At 45.1% G+C, this 23,924-nt stretch overlaps 1 protein-coding gene across 2 annotated transcripts in view; it reads right to left on the bottom strand.

Moving 5' to 3' along the window:
* Window positions 1-337: 337 nt before the first annotated feature.
* ARHGAP25 (Rho GTPase activating protein 25) overlaps window positions 338-23,924 on the bottom strand; it is a 41,479-nt gene continuing 17,892 nt past the window's right edge. The window contains exons 3-11 of one of the 2 annotated variants that reach the window (XM_006267173.4): window positions 21,067-21,154; window positions 20,327-20,446; window positions 15,360-15,567; window positions 11,456-11,588; window positions 7,197-7,270; window positions 5,538-5,659; window positions 4,537-4,739; window positions 3,427-4,007; window positions 338-2,506 (exon numbers count right to left, since the gene is read on the bottom strand). In XM_006267173.4, the coding sequence (XP_006267235.3) occupies window positions 2,320-2,506; window positions 3,427-4,007; window positions 4,537-4,739; window positions 5,538-5,659; window positions 7,197-7,270; window positions 11,456-11,588; window positions 15,360-15,567; window positions 20,327-20,446; window positions 21,067-21,154 (1,716 nt within the window). In that variant the 3' untranslated portion in view covers window positions 338-2,319. Of the gene's footprint in view, window positions 2,507-3,426; window positions 4,008-4,536; window positions 4,740-5,537; window positions 5,660-7,196; window positions 7,271-11,455; window positions 11,589-15,359; window positions 15,568-16,948; window positions 17,492-20,326; window positions 20,447-21,066; window positions 21,155-23,924 lie in introns of those variants that run through there. The other variant, XM_019482434.2, reaches the window with a different exon arrangement.

Below are 23,924 nucleotides of genomic sequence, written 5' to 3'. Positions count from 1 at the left end.
GGGCTCCATTGCACAAAGCAACAGTGACATTTGGGGTGCCAGGGAAGCACTTAAGGCTGTTTGTGTGGGATTTGGTGTCTCAAATGCAGAGGGGATGATCAAAGCAGCCATTCTGCTATCTGAAGGTCATTTGCTTAGCAGTATATGTTGATGGGCCAGTGCTGGTTGAGAGTGGCCCCATTCACCATGGTTCAAGTGCTGGGTTCAAAAACATACTAAATTCCTGGTGTGATGGGTTAATATGGGGTTATAACACTCCACCGTGGATGCAATGCCTCTATCAGGAGGCAAGCGACTGCTGTATTTATGGTTATACCACTTGAGATCAGAGGCCCAGTTGGAAAAAATAACAAATGCTTTTAATTGAGAAGCTTAATGCAACTATGCTTACTTCAGATGTCACACAAACAGAAACATTATGGCTTGTTCACAGTTCCCCCAGAAAGACTAACCGGGTGACAATATACCAGGCCAACAGAACATATAGCACAAATGTTGAATGATTGTACTGAGCTTTCATTGACCAGTGAGGGCAACAAATATTGCTTCCCTCATGTAAGCTTTTTTTGAGGGAGCCATTAGGTTCGCTCGCTTGGTTTAGGTGAAGCTTATGAGGCATAGCTACATCAAAGGACCGTGACAGGGAGCACCTTGTTGAAGCAGTACTGTACATACATAGGACTTATTGTCGTGGGCCTGGTGCCTCTCTACATTACTTCCATTTCAGATTGTAGTGTGCTTGGAGAAGGCATGCTCTGCTTCACTGTGGTCCTCTCAAAAGACATGCCCCTGGAGTCCAAGGCATTGTAAACCCCATGGACCTTTTCTATTGACCCAAAGAACTTTGTCTGCCTATGTCCTTAGACCAACATGGCTGCAACCTATGCCCCTATATTTGTACTTTGGCATTCATCAAGAACCTTTCTGTTCCCTGTGCTTTAAATCCAGGTTTGTACCAAGATGAATTACATTTAAAGAAACTAAAGGCACTAGACTTCTGGATAAAGAGGATCAGCCCCATTTTAGAGTGAGAATTACTCTCCAAAAGCTAATCTAGCAGAAGCTAGTGGAATATATATATGTACACAGAATAGAAACCTTGGGTTTTTATTAGCATTTTCCCCATTCTCCTAACCTACTCTTTTTCATGCAGTCTCTCTGCATGATTTTCCTCTCTGCTCCTTTTTTGTTTTTTATTGGCTGTCCCAAGCAGACCTTGAACCTGGTTTGAGCTCAACTCCTTGATAGATGAGGCCAGATGCTCAACTGGTCTCAATCAAGGTAGTTCCTTTAACTCTACTATATATAGGGCTCTTAGTTGACAGCAGTAGAACTACCACTGATTTACTTCAGCTGATCAGTTTGCTCCAGGTGTCTAATTTCAGATTAGCCAAAGTAATTAGCCAATCCATACCTCAGTTCTTTTGCATTATTTCCATAAAGGCACCCATCCGAAGCACATTTTTGTACTGTAGCCCAACAATCCCATGTGTTTGTCTAGTGAACATGTGATTGACCTGTGTCTTATACATAAAGCCTCTAGCAGCATAAAAGTCCTGATCACATTCAAGAGCTGGGCTTGCTTGGGAGAGAAGCTGACTAACTGATGATCAGCTGAAAATGCAGCAGAAAAAGCAACAGATTTACAAGCTGTCAAACTGAAAACATAAGGCCTCAGTCTTTATGTTGAGCTCCATGTGTGCACTGCTGGCAGAGAGTAGCTTGACATACCATTACTGAAGTACACTGCCTCAGCATAAATCTGCAGTTGCAATGATGTACACCAGAGAAGAACTCAGCCCACAGACTGGTTTTTCTACATTGAAGCCACTGAAGGGGATTTCTTCAGGGCTACCACTAAAAAGATGTCACAGAATCATAGAATCTAGGGCTGTGTCATAGAGAAGTAGGGCTGGAAGGGACCTCCATAAGTCATGTGCAATTAATCTGTGGAACTACTAGCCACAGGATATTAGTCAGACCAAGGAAAAAAGAATGGCCATTTATAGGGACAACATGAATATCCAGAGCAAGATTTCAACAAAATAGGGAAGAGAAGCTTTGAAAGCAATGCAAACCTCCTGCATCAGGGCACAAACCAACCATAACTTCTGGGCATGAGAAAGGAAATTTCCCCCTTTCCCTGAAGCAGCTGATGCTGGCCACTCTCAATGACAGGATGCTGGGCTACCCAGACCCTTTCTCTGATCCAGTCTAATAGTTCCTATATTCTCTGAAGTGGGAAGATTATACGCTCTGCAGCTCCACTCTGCATGTGCACATCCGCGGCCATACTCTTATTTGCTTTTGGCTTCTGGATTACTCAGATTTGACAAAGTCTTGGATCTCCTGCTCTAGCACCTTGTTCCTCTTCTCCACGTCTTCCCGTGAGCGCTCCACGTTCTGAAGCTTCAGTTCCAGTGCTGCAAACTTCTTCTTCTCATTCTCGAGTTCTTCATTCAGCCTAACCACCTTGGCCCAGACATCATAGTTTTCCTTCTCGAGGCTGTAAAGGGGACAGTGCTAGAAAGTTAGCATTCAGCTCTTGGTAATTCAGGCTTCCACATCATTAAGCAATACAATACTGAGAGCTTCCATCCCAAGTGATATAGAACAGGATGTTTCCCTCAGCCTCAGTAGCTCATCTCTTAATGCTTTGGCCTACCCACAAAACCCACCGCAAACCAAAATGCCCTGTTAAAACAATAGGGCAAGTGGGACAGGATAACTGAGGTGCAAACTGTGCCTATTGAAGTAGTACTGAAAATGAACTAAAGCTATAATGGCCCAGCTGGAGTACTGTATCACTATAAAGGGGTGTTGAATGTATTCTGCCTTTCACCAGTAGGTGGAAATGCATGTGGAACCATGGGAGGAAACATGGGCTTCAGGTGGTTTGTTTGCTGTGGGTTACTGCAAGGCCATGCTGTGTTTTCTGAATATGGGCAAGAATTCTTCCACTATGCCACACTCTGGAAAACTCCTACAGGGGCAAGCAGTGATCTGACTCTGAATTTTGTCCCTAACTGCCGTGAGTCGGGAATTTTACAAGAGATTTTTTTTGTCAGAAAATGCAGTTTCATAAAAACCTAAAACTTTTTTGTGGGGAAGAATGAGTTTTGACAAATCTCCTGGCTTTAAAAAAAGTCCTGAGCATTTCAGAATGTCAAATTTCAACACTGTCAAAATGGAAAATGTTGTTTTCTTGTTCAAAATGACTTTTTATGTAGAAATTTAAGCTATGGTAACTTTAAAAAAAAAATCAGAATGAAATATTTCCAAATGATCAAAATTAAATGTGGTAGACCTAATTACATGGCACTGTAGTACTGCAAGTAAGCGTTCCCATAGGATTAATATTAAAGTTATGCTCATGTGAACTGAGGTCTTTACAACTTCTAGAAGACTGTACTTTGAACCATTTACCTCTTAATTTGTTCCTCATAGTCCCTTTTCTGCATCTCCATTTCTTTTTTTAGCTGTAGGATTTCATGATCCTCCTGACCAGAGCAACAGTCCTTGGGATCAGTGACTGGACTTGATGTCTCCTTGTGCACAAGGCTAGGGCTTTGGCTTGATAAAAAATCTTTCTCAGAACTGCTGCTTGCTGTGTTTGGCAGGCTAGTGCATTCCCCACTTTCTGTCTGAGATGTAGGTACATTATCATAGGTTGAAGCACGCTGAATGTCAATCAACCTAAAAAGGCTTTGAGACAATGTTCTCTTATGTCCCTCTGTTGGAGAAAGGAGAGAAGGTGGACTCCCTGCAGAAAATTTCCAAAATTCACTGTTGAATATGTTATTTTTATCATTGCTGGCTTTTTCCCCTTTAAAGGAAGAAGTTAGGAAAGATTTCCTGTTAGGGAGGGTCTGAGTTCTTTTCCTCGATTGTGCTTTCCACATTTCTAAAGTATCTGTGGGTTGGTTCACACAATTATCCTCCACAGCTATGCCTAACCTGGCAGTTTCTCCAAAAGCAGTGTAACTGCTGACATCTAGGTTTTCTCTCTGAAACAGAGTGATGAACATTAGGATAATTTCACCCGAGCTCATATACAATAAAGATACATATTTCTGTGGTAAACATACAGTCATATTGTTTATTAAAGTCACATTCATAATAGGCTAATACATTACACTTAATGCTTCTTCAAATTTTTCTACCAAACCATTTTTAATTGTAAATTCAATTTCCCATCAAGTTGAATTTTCTCTGGGTATTGTCTGCTTTCCAGGGAAAATCTTGACTTAACTTATTTGATTCTCTAACAAGTTTACTATTAAGAACATCCAGGAAAAGCACACACCTACTGCAGATGCCTCCTCTGCCTAACGACGGGTATTTAAACCCAAAAGCTTGCTAAGAAGAATTTTTCCAACTATTTGAGTTGGTCTAATAAAAAATATCAGATTTACCCAAAGAACCTTGTCTGCCTCTGGCCTTAGATCAACAAGGCCACAACCTAAACTCCCTTAATATTAAGAAAGCATTTACAAAAAACATCTGATGATCATTTCCCATAGGATCATGTCTTACCGTTTGGCCCTGGGTTGATGTGTCTGGCTTAGCTGCTGGTGGGTCTTCTGCAGCATCCCAGCCCACAGAGCTGCGTGGTATGGGGGCCTTCTTGGAATCATTCTTCTGCATGGGTGGAGATGGAGGCACATCTTTAGACATGGGAAAGAGATTGGCATGCTCACTGATCATCACGGTCATCACTTTCTGGATCTGGGGTGTGCCTGCAACAGAAAAGGGACATGGCCTATAGCAACGAGGAATAACTCGTTGAGCAACTGAGCCAGGAATTCATTAAGCTGAAGCAAACCAAGAGAGGTTCTACTTCCATGGATTATTATGGAAAATGCAGTATTGGTTACACCAAAGCCAATAACATATCTGGCTGAGCAGCCTATGACACTTGAGGATGAGGAAGAAATTCATGCCATTATTTTAAATGGGGCCTGCAGGCATACATTTCTCTTATCCTACCATACCATACATGTTATTAAAAGCAGAGTGGAATTTGGGCTTTGGGTGAAATTCACCGCTGAAGAGAGATGGGGACTTAAGTAACATACAGGCCAACTACATTGCAAAACAGCAAAGGTCTGCCTCTGTGCAGATCAAAAGCTATTTTCTATTAGTTGTGATGTACTTTCCCCCTTGCTTGCATGTACAATTGCATGGGTCAGCTTGGTTGCTATTTCCATGAGTTTCTTGTGTTTTTAAAGGTAAGGAAGAATGACACAGCTTCCCCAAAGCCTTTCAGCCAGAGGCCAAAAACGCTGTTAACCCACTTTTATAAAGTATTTTAAACGCACGGTGTAAGTGCTAAGTTTTATTATTTTGGAGGTATTTATAGCCTGACTGCCTTATTATGACTAAACATTATTGGGCAGAACCTACTCTCTCCAGGAAAGATAGACTTTAGGCTTCATGTGTCTGACTTAAGTTTATTGTTTGAAGACTCTGGATTCAGGGATCATTTAAATGCAGAGGGGGGGTGGCGCCTGAACTGTTACTGGAATCCATAATACCTTGCATAATAATAGCAGGGTCCTCTATCTTTGGCCTGATGAGATTCACTCCAATCACAGTTGCCAGATTATCCACACTCATTTTGTTGACACTGGAGTTGAGCTGTATTTCATGTAGGAACCTGCCAGGATCCAAACGCAAAACATTCCAAGTTGGAAAATGAATAGTCTGCAGACAAACTCTATAAAGGTGGGGTTGTAAAATCCTAACAATCCCCCAGCTGTGCTGCTAATCCCCAGTACAAAAATCTAGCTACATGGCTCTTTCCACTGCAGTGCACACAGGGGCTTTGTCTGCAAGGCATCACTACAGAAGCCAAAACTGTCAAACAATGAGAAGGCATGTCCCCTCAGAAACAAACAAAAAGAAACAAAGTCTGATTTGATTCTTAATGATGTTGCCAGAGAAAAATGAACCATCAACCAGGGCCGGGTTGGGCTGGGCGAAACTCAACAGTTTCACCGTGTAAGATTTTGGCTGGTGCTGTCCTCAGTTTTGACTCTCAATGGTTTACATAACTCAGCATGTGAGTGCACATACCAGGAAAAATTATACTCACTGGGAGCGTCTACACAAGACACTGCGGAGTTGCCTAATTAGTGCTGCAGCAAAACGTCAGCATCTACACGTGCAATGCTATTAGGATGAAATAAACTAATTAACTTTGATGTAGGACGGTACTGCCAGACACAAGTGCTATCCTACGATGGAGTTATTTACGTATAGACACTGAGGGGGCTGGCTGGAGCATGATGGTGCTTCAGTGTGGGGGCTGCCTGCTGGCTAACTCCCCCAGGGCCCCCTGCCAGCTGGGGCTGCTCTGCCCCAGCTCAACATGCTGCGGTCCCGGGAGCATGTGCAAACGGCATGCCCAGGAGCAATAAACTTCAGTGCAAACTGCACTGGAGTTTATTCAGGCATGCTAATTATAGATGGATGTAGATGTGCCCACAGAATGCTGCTGAAATCAGTAAGTCCTTAGCTTTTAAGACCAGAAAGGGCCATTCAATCATCTGGTTTCATGCATGGCACAGGCCAGAGAATTTCCTTCAGTTTTTCCCAGCAGCCAGCACAAAGTCTGCATCTACCAGAGCTAAATTTAACCTAGAGAGTTTCCCTCTGACTTACAGGCCATTCAAAATTGATGAGAAACCTTCAACTGCTTTCACATGGAAACACACTATTAACATACCAGATGGCTTTGGGAGAAATCTCTAAATTGCCCCAGTGCTCAAAGTATATTCTATTAAAAGATCCTTGAAACCACAAAACCTGGAGTGCCTAGATCTGCCCATTTGTAATATTCAGATTCAAATCCAGGGTCAGATTTCAGACTTCCCCTATGTCCTGGGGCATTTGGATGAAAGAGGGTGATTACAGCCCATTTCTCAGCACTTATGCCTATAATTTCAAACTGTAAGAAAACCCTGGGGCAATCTGGAAGGCATTTTTTCCCAGATTCATTTATCTCTTCTCTCCTGGTACAGATCTATAAAAGATGCTCCCCACACAGCTTTGGCATCTGAAATCTTAAGGGGAACATGCAAAAATCCCAAGGCAGCCTGATGTTTCCTTTCTGCCCAGTTATGGTTTCACCCATAAGTTTCCAGCCACCAAGATGAAAGTTGCACTGTGTGTGTGCTACAGGGAGAACATACCTGCAGATATAGCTGAGGAGGTTGTAATTGTCTCGGGGAAGGAGGGACAGTTGCTTCTCTAACTCCTGATGACCCTGAAGACAATTTAAGAATTGCTTGATAAAGATTCATAGGTATATACATGAAATCAAAACCCTCCATAAGCTCACTCATTTTCTCATTCTATCTTTAGGGCTAGGGACAGAAATTGCACATAAACCAGTGTAAGTGATTGGAAGCTGGTTCAGATCTATAACACAACAGAAGTTCAGTGTGTATAAACCATTTTCAAAGTGACTGAAACCAATAAACCTGGATGGACTTAACTGATTTAGGTTAAATCGGTTTATTGAACTTCTATCCCAGATCCCCTCCAGATTCAAGTTAACTCATAGCCCCCCAGCATCCCAGGATGCTATACACCTCCCCCACAGGGTGGGCAGGCTAGCTTTGGTCCAAGCTGTGTGCTCTAGGCCAGCAGAGAGGCATGCTCTAGTGCCCCCTGGTCTCTGGCCTGACCCACTGCAGGCATGTGGCTGCATTTCAGGAATTAAAAGTGAATGTCTGTTCACTTGCTTCTATCTATGAAGCTTAGACTATGAAGATTGAATCGATTGAGCCTTGGGCTTGTTGACTATCCGTACTTAGCCTGGAAGTACTAGTACCTGACTAAGCCTGGGTTGCCAAGATGCAAAATTTCCAACAGGGCTAGATTTTCAGCAGAGCTCAGCTCCCATTTCAGCAGCAAATAAATGACCAGATTCATAGATTCATAGATGCTAGGGTCGGAAGGGACCTCAATAGATCATCGAGTCCGACCCCCCGCATAGGCAGGAAAGAGTGCTGGGTCTAGATGACCCCAGCTAGATGCTCATCTAACCTCCTCTTGAAGACCCCCAGGGTAGGGGAGAGCACCACCTCCCTTGGGAGCCCGTTCCAGACCTTGGCCACTTGAACTGTGAAGAAGTTCTTCCTAATGTCCAGTCTAAATCTGCTCTCTGCTAGCTTGTGGCCAATATTTCTTATAACCCCCGGGGGCACCTTGGTGAATAAAACCTCACCAATTCCCTTCTGTGCCCCCGTGATGAACTTATAGGCAGCCACAAGGTCGCCTCTCACCATTCTTTCAGAAGTGCTCAGGGCTCAGCAGGTCCTGTGGTTAGATTTCCAGTGATTCTCCAGTGGGTTGAGCTCTCGATATTTGACCACACATACTCTTACTGCATTTACTGGATCAAATTATTTGTATTATGGCACCTTTTATCCTAAATGATCCCAACATGAAACAACCTACAAGAATCACCTGAACCCCATTGTGCAAAACACAAAAACACAGAACAAAATGATGGCCCATGCCACAAAAAGCTCACATAGCTTAATCAAAATACTGAAAGTCAGGAAATGTCAACCAGGAAATGTCTCTCTCTTTCTATGGGTATATTCATAGATTTCATAGACATTAGGGCTGGAAGGGACCTCAGAAGATCGAGTCCAGCCCCCTGCCCAAAGGGCAGGAAGTCAGCCGGGGTCATAGCAAGATAAGCATCCAAATTTCTCCTGAAGGCATTCAATGTGGGGGCTCGGACAGTGAAGAAATTCTTTCTTATGTCCAGCCTAAAATGGTCTTGCTGGAGTTTATAACCGTTCGACCTTGTCATCCCTTGGGGCGCTCTGGTGAACAGACGTTCCCCCAGATACTGGTGAACATCCCTGATTAACTTATAGGTGGCAATCAGATCACCCCTGAGCCTGTGCTTTTCCAGGTTGAAGAGTCCCATAGCTCTCAGCCTGTCGTCATAAGGTCTGTTTTCCTGACCTCTGATCATGCGCATGGCTCTTCTCTGGACTCTCTCAAGCTTCTCCACATCCTTTTTGAATTGTGGAGCCCAAAACTGGATGCAGTACTCCAGCTGTGGCCTCACCAAGGCCGAGTACAACGGGAGAATGACGTCCCAGGATTTGCTCAAGAAGCATCTATGGATGCAAGCCAGCGTTTTGCTCGCTTTGCTAGCTGCAGCATCACATTGAAGGCTCATGTTCATCTTGTGATCAATCATGACCCCCAAGTCCCTTTCGTCTGTAGTGCTAACCAGCGTAGCACTGCCGGACCTATAAGGATGCTGCAGGTGTTTCCTCCCAAGGTGGAGAACCTTGCATTTTTCGGTGTTAAACACCATCAGGTTCTCACCTCCCCATTTCCTGAGCCTGTCAAGGTCAGCCTGGATCACCCTCCTGTCCTCAGGTGTGGATGCTTTACTCCAGAGTTTGGTATCATCGGCAAACTTGGCCAGTCCACTTCTGACTCCAATGTCCACATCATTAATGAAGATGTTGAACAATATAGGTCCAAGGACAGAGCCTTGGGGGACCCACTGGTCACAGGGCACCATGACGATTGACTTCCATCAACCACCACCCTCTAGGTCCGACCACAGAGCCAATTCCCCAGCTAGCGGATTGTGGTGGACCTGAGGCTGCAGTTGGCCAGTTTTGCCAAGAGGTGATCATGGGATACCAGATTGAAGGCTATTTTTAAATCAAGATATATGATGTCAATCTCCTCTCCCTTGTCCAGGTGATAGGTCACCTGGTCGTAAAAGGAGATAAGATTGGTCAAGCAAGACCTACCCGTAACAAACCCGTGCTGGCTATCCCTCAGGATGTTGCCATCGGCCAGTCTGTTGAGAATGTCCTCTTTAGTAATCTTTTCTACGACCTTCCCCAGGATAAAGGTCAGGCTGATGGGCCTGTAGTTTGCTGGATCCACTTTCCACCCTTTTTTGAAGATAGGCACCACATTGGCCTTCTTCCAATCATCGGGCACTTCACCAGAGCACCAGGAGTTCTCAAAGATCCGTGCCAGGGGCTGGGCTATGATGCTCACCAGTTCCTTGAGTCCCCTGGGGTGTAGATTGTCAGGGTCAGCTGACTTGAAGGTGTCCAGCCTCTCAAGGTGTTCCTTCATGAGGTCAGCATTGATGGAGGGCAGGGAATCTCCCTCGCCCAGGCCTCCCTCACCCAGGCCCCCCTGTCCCATAGTGGGACGGGGCATCCCATGGGACTGATGACAGACCGATGCAAAGTACCCATTTAATAGGTTGGCTTTTTCCTGGGCGTCAGTTGTCAGTTGTCCCATCTGGTTTAGCAGGGATCCAATGTTGTCCTTGCTTTTCCTCTGGTGCCCCACATATCTAAAAAAGGACTTTTTATTGTCCTTGATACTTGTAGCTAGCTGGAGTTCCGTCACAGCCTTGGCTTTCCTGGTTTGCTCCCTGCAGGACCAGACCAGTGCGGAATATTTCTCCTTGGAGGTGGATCCCATCCTCCATCCTTTGTAGGCCTTTCTTTTTAGCCGCAGGAGGTCTGCTAGTTCCCTGGAGAGCCAAGGGGGCTGCTGTGCCCTTTTGCTGCCTTCCTCCGAGACGGAATAACATTAGCTTGTGCATTGAGGATCGCTCCCTTAAGGAGCAGCCACTCTTCCTGAGTTCCCCTTGGGGTCGTGGTCCCTTAGGGCCTCACCAACAAGCCTCCTGAGCTTGTCAAAGTCAGCTTTCCTGAAGTCGAGGACTTCTACACCGTATTAGCAGTAGTGTGATGGATGATGCTGATAGATTGCTAGTGTGATCCAGTACAGCAGTCCCTATTTTCCTATCTGAGCAATTCTAATGTTTATGGGAAGCTATGAGTTTGCAGCTTCTCTGTATCTCAGACCCATGGGCTCCCTCAGCTCTCAAACAGAGAAGCTGTGTGCTTAGATGTACATACTGCGGTAATTTGCCTGGCTCTTCACTCAGGCTCATGGCCCTTCTGCTCTGCTTCTCATGAGCTTTTCTGTTGGGAAGCAGTTGCTAAAAAAGTTCTCTTCATTGTGACTCATGTAAGCTTCTCCAGGGCTTTGTTCCCATCTATTTTTTGCATTTCTTCAGCCTTTTCCTTTTCCCTGTCTCCTTTCTCGCTCACCCTACAGCTCTCCTACCAGCCACACTCTCTGTTTAGTGACATGAGAACTGCAGGATGTTGCACTTCCTTCCTCTGGTATTTTTTTACCCTCCTTTCATTAACTGCAAAAACTCAGCTAAAGCAGACATACCAAAAGTGGAACAGTCACAAGTTTTTGTATTTGCTTGCTTGCATTTTTGTATCTACTATTTTTGCATTTTTGTATTAAGTTTTTTGGTGGCGCATCCCAGCCCTGTATTTAAGCTCTGAATCTGAAATATTTAAGGTTCATAAATCACTTGGATTTAAAATGAAATTAGGAGGAAATAAATGAGGAATACCTTCATTTCATCTGCATTCAGAAGCTGACCACATAAGAGGAAACCTTCATATTGCATCCAAGGTATAACTGGCTCTGGGAGCTCCCTCAGGTAGAGTTTAAACAGAGACGCCACTGTATGTACATCAGTATCTCTATAAAATAAAAGGTGAGATCTGAATCAAGAATCCACTTGTGAAATTCTGAGCTGTTTGGTAGGAATTTAGTGGTAGAGGAAGGTTTCTGACCTTAAACAGCATCAGGAGAGGGCAGAGGTCATAAAGGAACAGAGGTTAGCTAAATAGAATGGGCAGAACAAAATTGTAGGGGCAAGTGCCAGTGGAGGGCACCAAAGCAGAGACTCCCATGGAGTACCCGCTGACCTGAGAGTGTACCAAGTGGGACAAGGGAAGGAATGACAGTATCTAGCAGAGATCCCTGCTTCACCATGGGGTTGGCAGTTCCCCAGCATTTATGACCCAGACACATTTGACTCATGAATGTTTTTGTGCATTTTGTGCATTTACGTAGGCAAATATTTTCTTGCACTCGCATGTCTGACAGGCATTTTCCATCCTGTGCAGAGCTGGCAAAGCTCACTGTGGGTTTTTAAGAATGAGAGCAATTACTGAGCATGTTCTGTTTGGCCAGATGTTTGCAGCTTTGCATACCAAGAAGTTTATATTATGTCAAAGAAGGACATTATTAAGATTGGAGGCCTTTCATTTGACCTACCTTGAAGTTGTGAAATTGTTTTAATCTTGTGGCAAAACCCTTCGAGTCATTTATTTTTTAATAAGTTTTTTTAACCTCCCATGCAACCTCGGAGGCTTGTTTTTTAGGGGATTTTTAAGTCACTATTTTGGAATTCTGATCCATTTATACACACTGCCTGAGGAATTTAGTTAATATTGCTTTGGGTAGGCCAGTCCTGGCATGGCCCTGGGTACATGCACCACTGAGCCTTGGAACAGGCTTTAAACAGTGCTTGTTACATTTGCTATATATTAGATAAGTAGTATATCTTTTTCACACACAGTGGGAGCGACTACATGAGACAGTAAGTCGCTGTAGTGGTGAGCCACATCGCTGTAGCTCGTTGCTACTAAGACATAGCATCGCGGGGCACAAACTGTGATACCCATGCAGTAGCGGCGAGCTACTGCACAGTAGCTGCTAAAAATAGCCATGCAGCGTCAGGACTCCCCAGTAACGCCAGATACTGCTTAAGCAAATACTAAATGACTGCACAGTAACAACTGCACAGTCTGCTGCATGTGTAGATGTGCCCAGTCTAGACTAGCTGGCTAGAGCAAGTGACTCGTAGGTTCTTTTCCTATCTCTGCAACTGACTCACTGTAGGATGCTCAAGCCAGTCTCACTACTCGGTGTCTCAGCTTCCCACGTGTCTAGCTACTGACCTTGCCAGCGCTGAGCCATGTACTTATCTTTGAGGCAAGGGGACTTGGGTGGTTCAAGGGCAGCCCTTTGTAGGCCTGCCCTGAGCCTTAGGCCTGGTATACACACAGGTCTAACACGATAACAGTTTGGTTAGATGAGAGGATTTTTTTACTGATACAGTTGTACCAGTAAAACCATTCGAGTAGAGAAGTTAAACGGGTGTAAAGATACCCTGTACCAGTATATCTTATTCTCCTCCCAGGATTGGAAGAGCTAAACAAGCATAATCCTGTTTATACCAATATAAATGCATCCGCACTCCTGGGATCGTGCTGCTTCTTAACTCTCAAAAGCATGTAAACAAGGCCACAATCATATACCACTCAAAGTCAGTTTTGCCACTGACTTAAGTGCAAGCAGAATCAATCTCGACATTTGTAATGAGCTTAAAGATTCTCTTCAGAAGGGCAAAGTGGTATTACCATCCAGTACATTTTCATGTAGCTGCTTGGAAATGTTTATCCCAGGCCCTCCAATGTAAAGCCAACATCACTTGGCACTGTGAAAAGATAGATGATCCTTTTCTCCATGCCCCATTGCAAACTACTGTCTGGCAGAAGGGCTTCAACTCCTAATGAAGCTCTACAGGTTGTAACAGGAAAGCTGGCTATGGAAGAGCCAGGAAGCAATTCAGAAGTTCAGAACGCAGAAGCTATTCAGATCCAAAAACAATGCATTGGGAAGCCAGGCTTCAAAACCAGCAAGTACAGGGATCTTTCAAATTTCAGAGCAGCCCATGGCTTATTCTAAATAAGCCCTGGTTTTGTGTAGCTAACTTTATGCAAACTTTCTTTTCTATGTATAGGGAAGGAGTAAATAGAAAGGGCTGCATGGTCAAAAGACCGGACTAGGAGTCCTGGGGTGGAGGTCTAGTTCCCAGCTCTGAAAGGAAATGTTTCTGGACTCAACTGTAAGTATTTCATTTTGGGCCCCTCCACTTTGGAAGGCCGAGCTTATGACACCTTAAGTAGGCTGAAATCAGTGGGAAAGATCCTTAGCCCCTTGGAAATATAGTCCAAGGTCTCTTGAGCTGGGCTCACAGCCACTTCTAAAAATATTGGCCTAAATCCTACTCTCATGAGGGTCAATTGGAATTTTGCCCTTGACAGAAATGGGATTTGAACCTGACCCCAAGCCACTAGTGCAGCTGGTGGGCTAGAGAGAAGCGCACTGCTAAGTGCAGTAGGGAGTGGGGTTCACACATGCACACGGAGAGCAGAACCAGATGAAAATGCCTCTGGCTGGCCCTGCACCTGGGGTGACTCCAGGGTGGAGCTAGGGGCTCAAATCGGCTGCTTTCTGACTTGCTAGTATTTTGCACTGGCATACAAAGACAGCGTGAGGTGCAGGGCAATAAAAGACAACGTTTTTGCATCTAGGTTATAGAGCAAGCAAGCCTTTGACCTAGAATTACAACAAGGGGTTAAAACCAGCTCCAAGCAAGCGGGCAACATGAGTAGTAATGAGGCAAAGCAGCTGATGGAGAGGAAGTGAAACCAGGTCTGGGTGCAATCAGAAACTAATGGGCTTGCTCAGGAAATGTTATAAAGAGAGGCACAGCACCACTTTCCCACATTTGCCTCTGACAAGACTGTAGCTAGGGAGTAACTTGGGGCTCATGTAAAAATAACTTGGGGGCTCTAAAAGCAAGGGAACGTTAGGTCTTCTTATCTTTCTAGGCTTCCTGGTAGGGGAAGATCAGTGATAAAAAGAACTGGGCATGGTGAGAATAGGAAACTTAAAAGATTTGCAGGGAATGGAATAGGAGATCAACATTTTTTTGGCCTCTCCACTGAGCTTAGTTTCAATCCCCAATTCACTTCCACTTCACCAGTCTCTCCCGTTTCCTGCTGAGAGGAGCCATGGATGAGAGCCTGTTAGTCACACTGAAGTCAGCAACACCTCATCTCCAGCTCTCTACGCCGGCAGCTTCCCTGGTTGCCTCATGATGGAGCCATGCCTCATGCTGATTGGGGCCCTGTGTGGAATGAGTTTATGGGTCTCAGCCAGATCCCTGGTGGGTATGTATCTGCATTACTCAAGCTGCAATTACAGTCAGTAGCAACCAGTCGTGGCAGAACTCTCCCTAGGGCTGACTTCTCCTGCTCTGGACGGAGGTACATTGTCAAGGCAAAGTCTTGGGGAAAACTGGCAAGGTGTCTCTGCTGTAGTTAAAGAGGGGGCCTTGGCTTGAGTCACTTCCCCAGTAGGCAGTGTTTTAAGCAGCAGCCATTATGGTCTGGGGTTCTTTGCTCAGCATCCCACTTACCCCTCACCAGCCCCACTGCCACCCATGCCTCAGATTACCATTGAGCTTAGCCTTTTTTTCAACCCCCTTTTCCTGTTTAATGGGCAAGCTCTTACCTACTTCTCCACTGAGGATCCCCAGGCTAGTGCACTGCATGAGCACTCAAGTCAACAGAAAGAGCACATAGCTGCAGGGCATCAGGAAAAATAAACATTACCGGTCAAAAGATGGCCGCTCTCCAGCATCAAAAGCATCCCGCAGCTGCTTCACCAGGTTGTCCTGCCCAGGCAGTCGGAAGATGCCCTCCTCATTCATGCCATGGTCCCGTATGAACTCCGCACATTTCTCCACCAGGATGGGGACTTGGTGCTGCCCAAATTTCTGTTCATATGTCACAGTTTCAGCCAAGCGCTGGCCAAACACCACTGGATAGAAGAAAAAACAAGTTCAAGGAAGGATCAGGGCACAGAAGCTCCTCTAGGATTTATCCCTATGCCTCTGCTGTACTACTATTACCTGAACATGCTTTTGAAGCAAAACTGGTGTAATTAAATGTGAGTTTGGTTTCCAGATGAAAATATGGAGCCAGCTACTTAGCTCAGGCTCCCTGATTGAGAGAATTATGCTTGATTTTATAGGGAGTGAAAATCTGGCCTCTACAATCTTTAAATTTAGAAGCAGACACCCCAGACCAAGCTGGTGGTCCATCTGATCTGCCACCAGGTGCTTCAGAAATAGAGGCAAAACCCAGACAATACACTGAATCATGCAAATCTACACCATGGAGCAGTCTCCTTGATGCTTATCAGTCTGCCTGCCTGCTTGTTGCAAACTTCTCCTGAGCATCTTCCTTAAAGAAGACCCTAGCATTAAGGCTAGAGATGAGGACTGAGAAAAAACTTCCCCATTTTTGTGGGATGTGGACCATTTTCCAGGTTCTTTTATGCTTAGGTTCTACTCTCTATATGACCCCTCAACACTGCACAGCAAGCAGCTGATAAAGTTAATTTGCTGTGGGATATGGAGATTGTCTTGTATTATTCACTATCAAATGCTTTGTCACAAACATTTTATAAATAGGACATGCTCTTTCTCCTAAACACTCATGGGATATACGTAAGTTGAAAAACTAGGAGTGTAACTCGGAGGAAGTATTGAGGAAATGATAGAAAAAAAGAACTTTTGCATACGTGAAACAAACCTAACTAAACACTTCTCCACAATAACAGTAAAATGTTACATTGTCAAAGCATTATACAAATATTAACTATTTTCACAACACTTTTGTATTAAACAAGTTTTGCCTCTTCTTTAGATAGCGGGAATCTGAGACATGGCAGAGATGCAGACAGAAGGAAAAGGCTGAGGGAAGCCAAGAGTGAATACGGAGAATATAAATGTGCATGGATGGAGATATGATCCTTCTTTCCCTTGTATCTAATGCACACATAACAAGGAATCTAGGAGTTGACAGAAATGTTAAGAGGTGCTTAGCACCCAGATCTCCATTCCAAGTCAATGGCTCAGGGCTTCTGTAAACTGAGCTACTAGCAACTTTTACAAAATATAACATCAAGTAAGAGAGCCAGGCTGAATGAAGCACGCAGATTCATGCTGCCAGGCTCACAAAGAGTTTATTAATGCACCTACCTTACTTGTATTCAGGGAAGAAATACCATTAATTAAATAGAGGGCTCTAAAACTAAGATATAGAAGCAAACCAGTTTAGTGACGGAGCTCCAGTCTTCCCCCGGGTGATGTCCTTGATGTAAATAAAGCTGCTGTTTTTTAAAGAGGGGGCAGTACCTGTCCTTCGGAGCAAGGGCTTTTTCTTCCTGAACTCCCAGCAAAAAAGCAGCTCTAAGGCTGAAATGCAGCAGCCCATGTCCCAGCTCTTCCTCCTCAGTGTTTTGGGCATGATAACAAAAGCAGAGAAGTCCTGGACTCAATCAGCTCCCGAATATTAACAGCAAAGAGTCCCACTGCCCTCTACTATATTTTAGCTTCCCGGTAGCTCCTGTAATGTGTTCACCTCTTGCTCCAAAGGTTGAAATAATCCCCCTATCTCTTCTAAATCAGTACTGTGCTCATAAATCCTCCCTTCTGGAACTACAAGACTTGTCAGCACCTGCCTGGTGGTGTTTTTCTTCTTCTTTTTTTTTCATTTACACAAGACTCTCTTTTGCTTTTAAATAACGAACATAAACCTGTCATTGAACACAGTAAAAGTCAATGGCTTTTTTTTCCCCTTAATAGCTCATAATCGGCTGCCATTCAGTTAATACCCTGGAGGTTGATTTTAAAACAGGAAAAAACAATGCAGCCCTCTCCCAACACGGCGCTCTCTGTCATTCTATCTGGCAGGCTCCAAGATTTCCACTTAGCATGTGAGCCAACCCAGAGATGCTTTCACGTGTTGTATTGGCTCAGGCAGACATTCAAGGGGCAGAGGCATTTTAAAAGGTTTCATTTCACTCAGCACAGCCACTCTGCTTTCTTCACATGAAGCAAATCCACAGACCCAGATAATGCAGCTATTTAATAATGTGCAAGTCATGTGGGACATTTTTCAGCACCGGGGGAAGGAAATTCCACAGTGTGCAGAGAGTTGCTTTCCACAGACAATAATGCTGCTCCAATGCTATGTTGGAGCTTGGGAATCCACTAAGCCTTGCATTAATTTATAACATGGCATTGGAGAGATGCCTGAATTCTCATCTGTGCTGAAGCCCTGGTACAGCACTTTGCCACTCACATTTACACTCACTCAAAAGCTGACATAATAGTGTGAAGTCTCCTTAGTGCAGATGAGAATCGGGCTGGAGCTTTTATGTAAAATACATCAGACGGTGTAGTGGGGAGATGGTGGGATCTCCCTTGCTCAAACATGCCAGTTTTGGACAGCCAGCCCTACCGTACATGAGCACAGAAATTTTTAAGACTGTCTGAGTGAAGATGTGGTGCACCTACTGCAACCAGCAGTTAAGCATTTCAGTGTATTACGCTTAACCACAGCAGGGCTGCTGCAACAGGTTAGTGGAGGATTTCTTTACTGTCTGCGAACAGTAGGCACTTGTCTGGGTACTGTTGTTTGTATTGGAGTGGCAGCTGAATGCCCTGAGATTAGGGCTCCATAGTGTTCAGTGCTATATACTTAAGAAGTTAAAAGCAGGCTGTATCCCCCACTAGTAGTAGGCATCTGTCCATCTCACAAGACAATAGAATGATGCCGAGTGAGACATCAGCTCGCTGAATGTAAAACTTAGCTAACAGATAAAACAAAGCTGGGCAGCATATATGGAGACTCTGAGCTGCCTACACGCCAGTGTCACCTTCTCAGCTTTGCTGGTTTAATCCAAAGGAAAGGCAGGTGCCAATACGTTTGGAATCAGTTTGGCTGCAGGAACTGCCAAAACAAAGGAGATCATCCATTTTTCCATCTATCAGGGCTCCACTCTTAAACTGGCTGCCGACCAGGGATAAAGAGCCCAGCGTACCTTATCATAGATCAGACTTCAGTTCCACAACTTTTTGGTAGCATTTTCTCCACCAGGGGTAAGACTAGTACTCCCCTCTAAGATGCTTTTTGTCACAAAGCCATTGGCACTGGGGGTTGCCAGGTTGTTTAAGCACTGCCCAGCACTTGGCAATAACAGTCACAAGTCGTTCCATCTACTGTTAGTTATGGTAGCAGGCAAACCTCACTTGACTTGCATTGGCATCAGTACAGATTGTTAATTTGTCCCCAGCTTCTTACTCTTTAAAAAGATGAGAGAGAATGGAAGGGTAAACCGAGGCACAGAATGATGACAAGGTTTGTCCAGGTCAGGAATAGAATCTATACCTCCTGACTCCCAGGCCAGTGCTCTGTCACAGAGGAGTTTACTCCTCGATGAAAGGATGCCAATGTTGAAAGCAACTAATTTTTGATGCCAAGCACTTGCCCAAGCCAAAAGGAATCTTTCACATGGACTCCAGATCAGGTCCAGAGAGCCTTGCTCATGTTGGGCTACAATTTTCTTAGAGAGCAAGGCCATTTTGTGGATTTCTAAGCGCTACTATGTTGTAGGGTAGTAAGGTGTGCCTGCTCCTTCAAGAGCAGAGGCAGCTTAGCTCAGGAGCCCTGAGAGCTAGGCAGGGCTCCACAGCTGCAGGCTGCCGGCCAGCAGGCTAATCAGGGTATTAGCTGTCACCTGCACCTGGTCAGCTGACTGGAAGGAAACAGGGCCCTGGGCACATATAAGCCCCAGGGCTGGGACTGGTTAGTTTTCTATCAGGAGCCAAAGGGAATGAGTTCTTGCAGCAATACTACTTAGAGATGCTTGGTTGCCTTTTCTGCTGCTGGTAAGATTAATGGGCTCTAAGAGCTCCTAAGTATCTGGGGCTAGGAGGCACGCATTGTTGAGGGAGAAGCTTGACTCCTTAGGAGGGGCAAAGTGTGATCTCCAGTGAGATGGCCGTTGTTATGTTCTAGCCCAGGGGCTTGTATTTATGTTGTTATCTGAATCTGGTGGACTGGGATGAGGCTATTAGAAGAGGAGGACTCATTAGGGCCGAAGGGACCTCGGTGCCAGACAGCGTGGAGGCAAGGACCCCAGCACCAGAGGATGCTGCTACTGGGGCCAGTGGAGCAGTGACAACAAGAGGCTGAGCTAGACTGCGGCCTCATCAAGAGGGACTGTTTCTAAGTACGATTTGCGAGGCACGGGGCATGGTAAAGGGGCAGTTTTGGGGCCATGTACCTACCCCATAAGGCTTAGGGTGTCTCGAGAGGCACTGACTTTGAGTGAGACCCAGCAAGGGATCCAAGATCAGCAGGGTCTAATAGGGTTCAGCAGGACTGTGATCACACAAACTCATGGCCAGCCTCCCAACTTTATTATTTCAACCAACAAGATCTTGTAGGTAAGATTAGAAGGTGCCTGCAGGGCAGAGCAGGCATGGTCACGAAGCCCTAGGGTCATCATGTCCATCCCTGGGGACCCCATGCCATGACATGCACAAATGATAGTATGCCACTCTTCCACATTCCAGATGCAATAACTTCCTTACATCACAAGGGTGCTGCATGGCTCAATTAAACCATAGATAAAGCAACTAAAACCCCCTTGGAGGAGATGCTGCAGAACCATGAGATGCAGTTATTAAAGAGCCCCTCCAAGTACTATTCCCATTCCCATTTACCTCCAGATGGAGATCCCAACACTCTTCGGATTGATTTAACCCATTCTTCCATCTCGGACTGGGAATTGGCCATTAGCACGTAGGAATCTTGCCCTGGTCGATTCTGGTCTCCCGAGATGCCTGCAGAAATAATTTGCCACAAAGCGAATTGGGGGAAGGAAAACAGACCTGCACTGGATATTTTTTTTTTTTAAGATAAGTGCTATGTCCTCCCCTCTAAAAGAGAGAAACCCATTATCCTATTAATCTCTATCATAGCTGTAGAATGAGGTAGTGGCTCAAGGAGGCATGTTGTTTATACCATTTCTCCAGCAATATAAAGCATTCCAACAAGTAAATGGATTGAAGATAAAATTGCTTAACCTCACAGCTGAAGGAAGAGTTATCCCAGCTTCCCTCTGAACTCTATGCAGGAATAGAAACAAGGGTAACAATGGAGGTTGGCATTTGCAATGTGTACCTTCCAAACTGACTTACAAAGGAGAGCTTGAATTTCCACCTCAGTACTGTTCCACTGACTCCAGTGGAGATGCACCTGACTTATACTGGTATAAAGGAGAAAAAAAATCTGGCCATATGAGTATATCCTGCAAAGGAATTCCTTTAGCAATTGGTAAAGCGAGCCAACTATGGGTGTAACATGGTAAATTTTCTACCAGATTAGGACAAGAAGTGAAGAATGTCTGGCTATGGAAATTACACTAAGCATCCTTTATTCCAAATTGGAACTTGGTGCTCACCTGGGATGATTTCAAAGATAAACTTCCCTGCTTCCTCTGGGTTGGTGGCTACCTCCTTGATAGTGCTTCCCTGGAGAAACAGGCAGCCCTGAAACCAAAGAGAGCAATTCTTGTATTTCTCCTACTTGGAATGGGGAATAGGAGGAAAAGTGGAGTTGCAAAAACCCAAGAGCATTTTGGCTGAGTTACTTTCTATTTGAACTGAAATTAGAATTGGTTTGAATCATCTTGGTGAAAAACAAGTAGGGGCCTGTTAAAAACAAGCCTATTAAAAATAGCATTTCCCCTGCCCCATTGTTCTGACAGCCCCTACTGATGAGGCTCATTAGAGCACACGGCCAACACAAGCTCCATTCACACAGAGGCATCACTGAGACCCCATCTCTGCTTGAAAAACAGCTAGAAATTAGAGACAGATCTTCCAGCTACCCAGCTCTTGGCCTCCATGCTGATACTGCAATGAGTGGGTGGGGGTCTTTTGTATGCCCTGGATGCCTATCCATTGAAAATGAGGCCTAGATCCATCAGCCCTTCTTTCAAAACAGCCATGTAACAGTTAGTAGTAGCCTCAAGATGCTTATCACGGAGGTCTTTAGGCCAGCGTCACCCTCAAAGGGCCTGAGCCAGTTATGTCACGTTACAACGCAGGCTGCCGTGGTTTGGTTGCTTGGTATCACAGGGAGCATCATGCTCGTGACTTCTAGTTCCATTTCATCAGATCACACAGTGCCACCAAAAAAAAGAATGTGTCCTTTGGCCAAAGAACATGAGGTCTCTGATGTCTAAACAACTGAGTGAGTCAGCACGAACGAGCTTTGAGGGGGTGTATGATGAAGTGATACTACAGCTGGAAATGGAGGAATCTGTCTCTGCTTTACCAGTTGACCTTGCTCAGACCGCTGGTGAGGATCAGCCTCGTGACCTTCTGTGATCCAAGCAGGAGGGGCTGTAGCTCCAGTCTGAGACATACGGGAGTCTTAAATGCATGGTTCCTTTTTCAAATATAATGGAAAGGGTGCATCTAAAGCCCTTAGGTAGCTCTGGAAAGTCTGTATGCTTGAACACCGCAGACTCCTAATAAGAATATTTAGTTCTTATGTAGCGCATGTTTTGCCTTTAGATCTCAATGTGCTTGACCAATGGTCTCAGTAGCTTTATTCCCCATTTCCCAGATGGAGAAACTGGGGCTCAGGAAGCTGAGGTCACCCAGCAAGCCAGTGACGGAGCTGGGAGAAGGACTAAGTTTCCCAGGTACAAGTCAAATGTGTCCCAAACACACAGATTATATGTAGTACTGCCCTGCCTCCCAGAACCTGTAATTCTTTAGTCACAGCTTGCCTAAGAACCTTTTAATCAAAAAAGATCTCCATACAAAATGGCTTCTCATACTAAATTCTTGACGTTACCAGATTCTTTCTTTGACATCTCCCAGCAAAAGGCAGGATCATCCCTGACTAAACTGTTCCAGCCAAGTGTCTGTCTAACCTGCTCTCAAAAACTTCTAGAGATAGAAATTTCAGTGCCCCTGTTTCAGTGCTTGACTACCCTCATAGTCAGAAAGTTCCTCCTAATCTCCAAAATTCCCCTAATTTTCCTACTGCAACTTGAGGCCATTGCTCCTAGTCCTGTCCCTTAGGGCCATAGAGAAAAGCCCATCCTCATCCTCTCTGTAATCACCCTTCAGGTATTTGAAGACTGTTAGCAAATTCCACCTCATCTTTTCTTCTCCGAGCTCAGTACCCTTAGTTCTTCCCCTACAAATTTTGCCTCCTGGGCCCCTAATCTTTCTTGTTGCTCTGCACTAGACTCTTTCCAAACTTCCTGAAATGTGGGACCTAAAGCTGGACACAATGCTCCAGGTGAGGCCTCACCGGTGTGGAATAGTGTGAAAGAATTGCTTCCTTTGCAAGAGCATGCTATTGATTCATATTCAGCATACTGTCTACTGAAACCCCTAGGTCCTTCTCTGCAGTACTGCAGTCTAGCCTGTCACTCCCCATTCTACATCCATCGGAACAGGAGGCAGGTCCCCCTAGTTCGGGGAGAGGATGGTACCTGCTTTAAGGGGATCAAAAGCCTGGGTGTCTGAATCCAGAAATGGGCTCGCTATGCATGTACGAAGTGGAGCTAATGAAGGAGGCAGAGCCATGTGCATGCTATGTTGACCTGGGAGTATGGATGACACAAGTGACAGATGAGAATGGTAATCGGTTCCAAAGACCTAGTTTGGAACAACCAGGCTGCTCCTTGAAAGGAAAAGCTCTGGGCTATATTCCAGATCCTGCAAAGAGGTGACTCTCCATTGGAACCATTGCCATTGACACAAGCCATAGCAGATCTGTCCTTTGCAGTCAGTGGAGCTGTACAGATACTAGCCAGCAGGAAGTCCCCTCTAGCCTGCAGCTGTTGAAGGGAAATGCCTGACCCATCCAAGCATGGCCATTTAAGAGAGCCACAGAAATAGCTGTTGTTAATACCACTCTTGTTTGTTGTAAAGGATGTGGCTGGGAGGAGGTGGAGAAGGATGCCAGATAAGTGACATAGCATAAACACACTCTGCAAAGACCTTATTAAGCTTCCTTCTCATTTTCTCTCTATGGCAATACACTCTTCAGTGAGCTGGGAGTGAGAAGAACCAGTGTAACTCAAACCTTAATGCAGGCCCTGCTTCTGCAGGGATACCTGTTCCAATAACTGAGCTCTGCTCTCTGCAGGATTGTACAGTACAACTTTCCTGTGCATCTGGAGGCTGGATTCCCTCCTGCCACCTCCTCCAGTTGTCTCAAGCTTTCTCACCCTCAGCTAGGAAGGCAGCTTCCCACACTATGCCCACAGCTCTAGACTCTGGGATTAGATCC

Source organism: Alligator mississippiensis, chromosome 7 (genome assembly GCF_030867095.1).
Source record: "Alligator mississippiensis isolate rAllMis1 chromosome 7, rAllMis1, whole genome shotgun sequence".
NCBI lineage: Eukaryota > Metazoa > Chordata > Crocodylia > Alligatoridae > Alligator > Alligator mississippiensis.
This window is presented reverse-complemented; position numbering and strand designations above follow the sequence as displayed.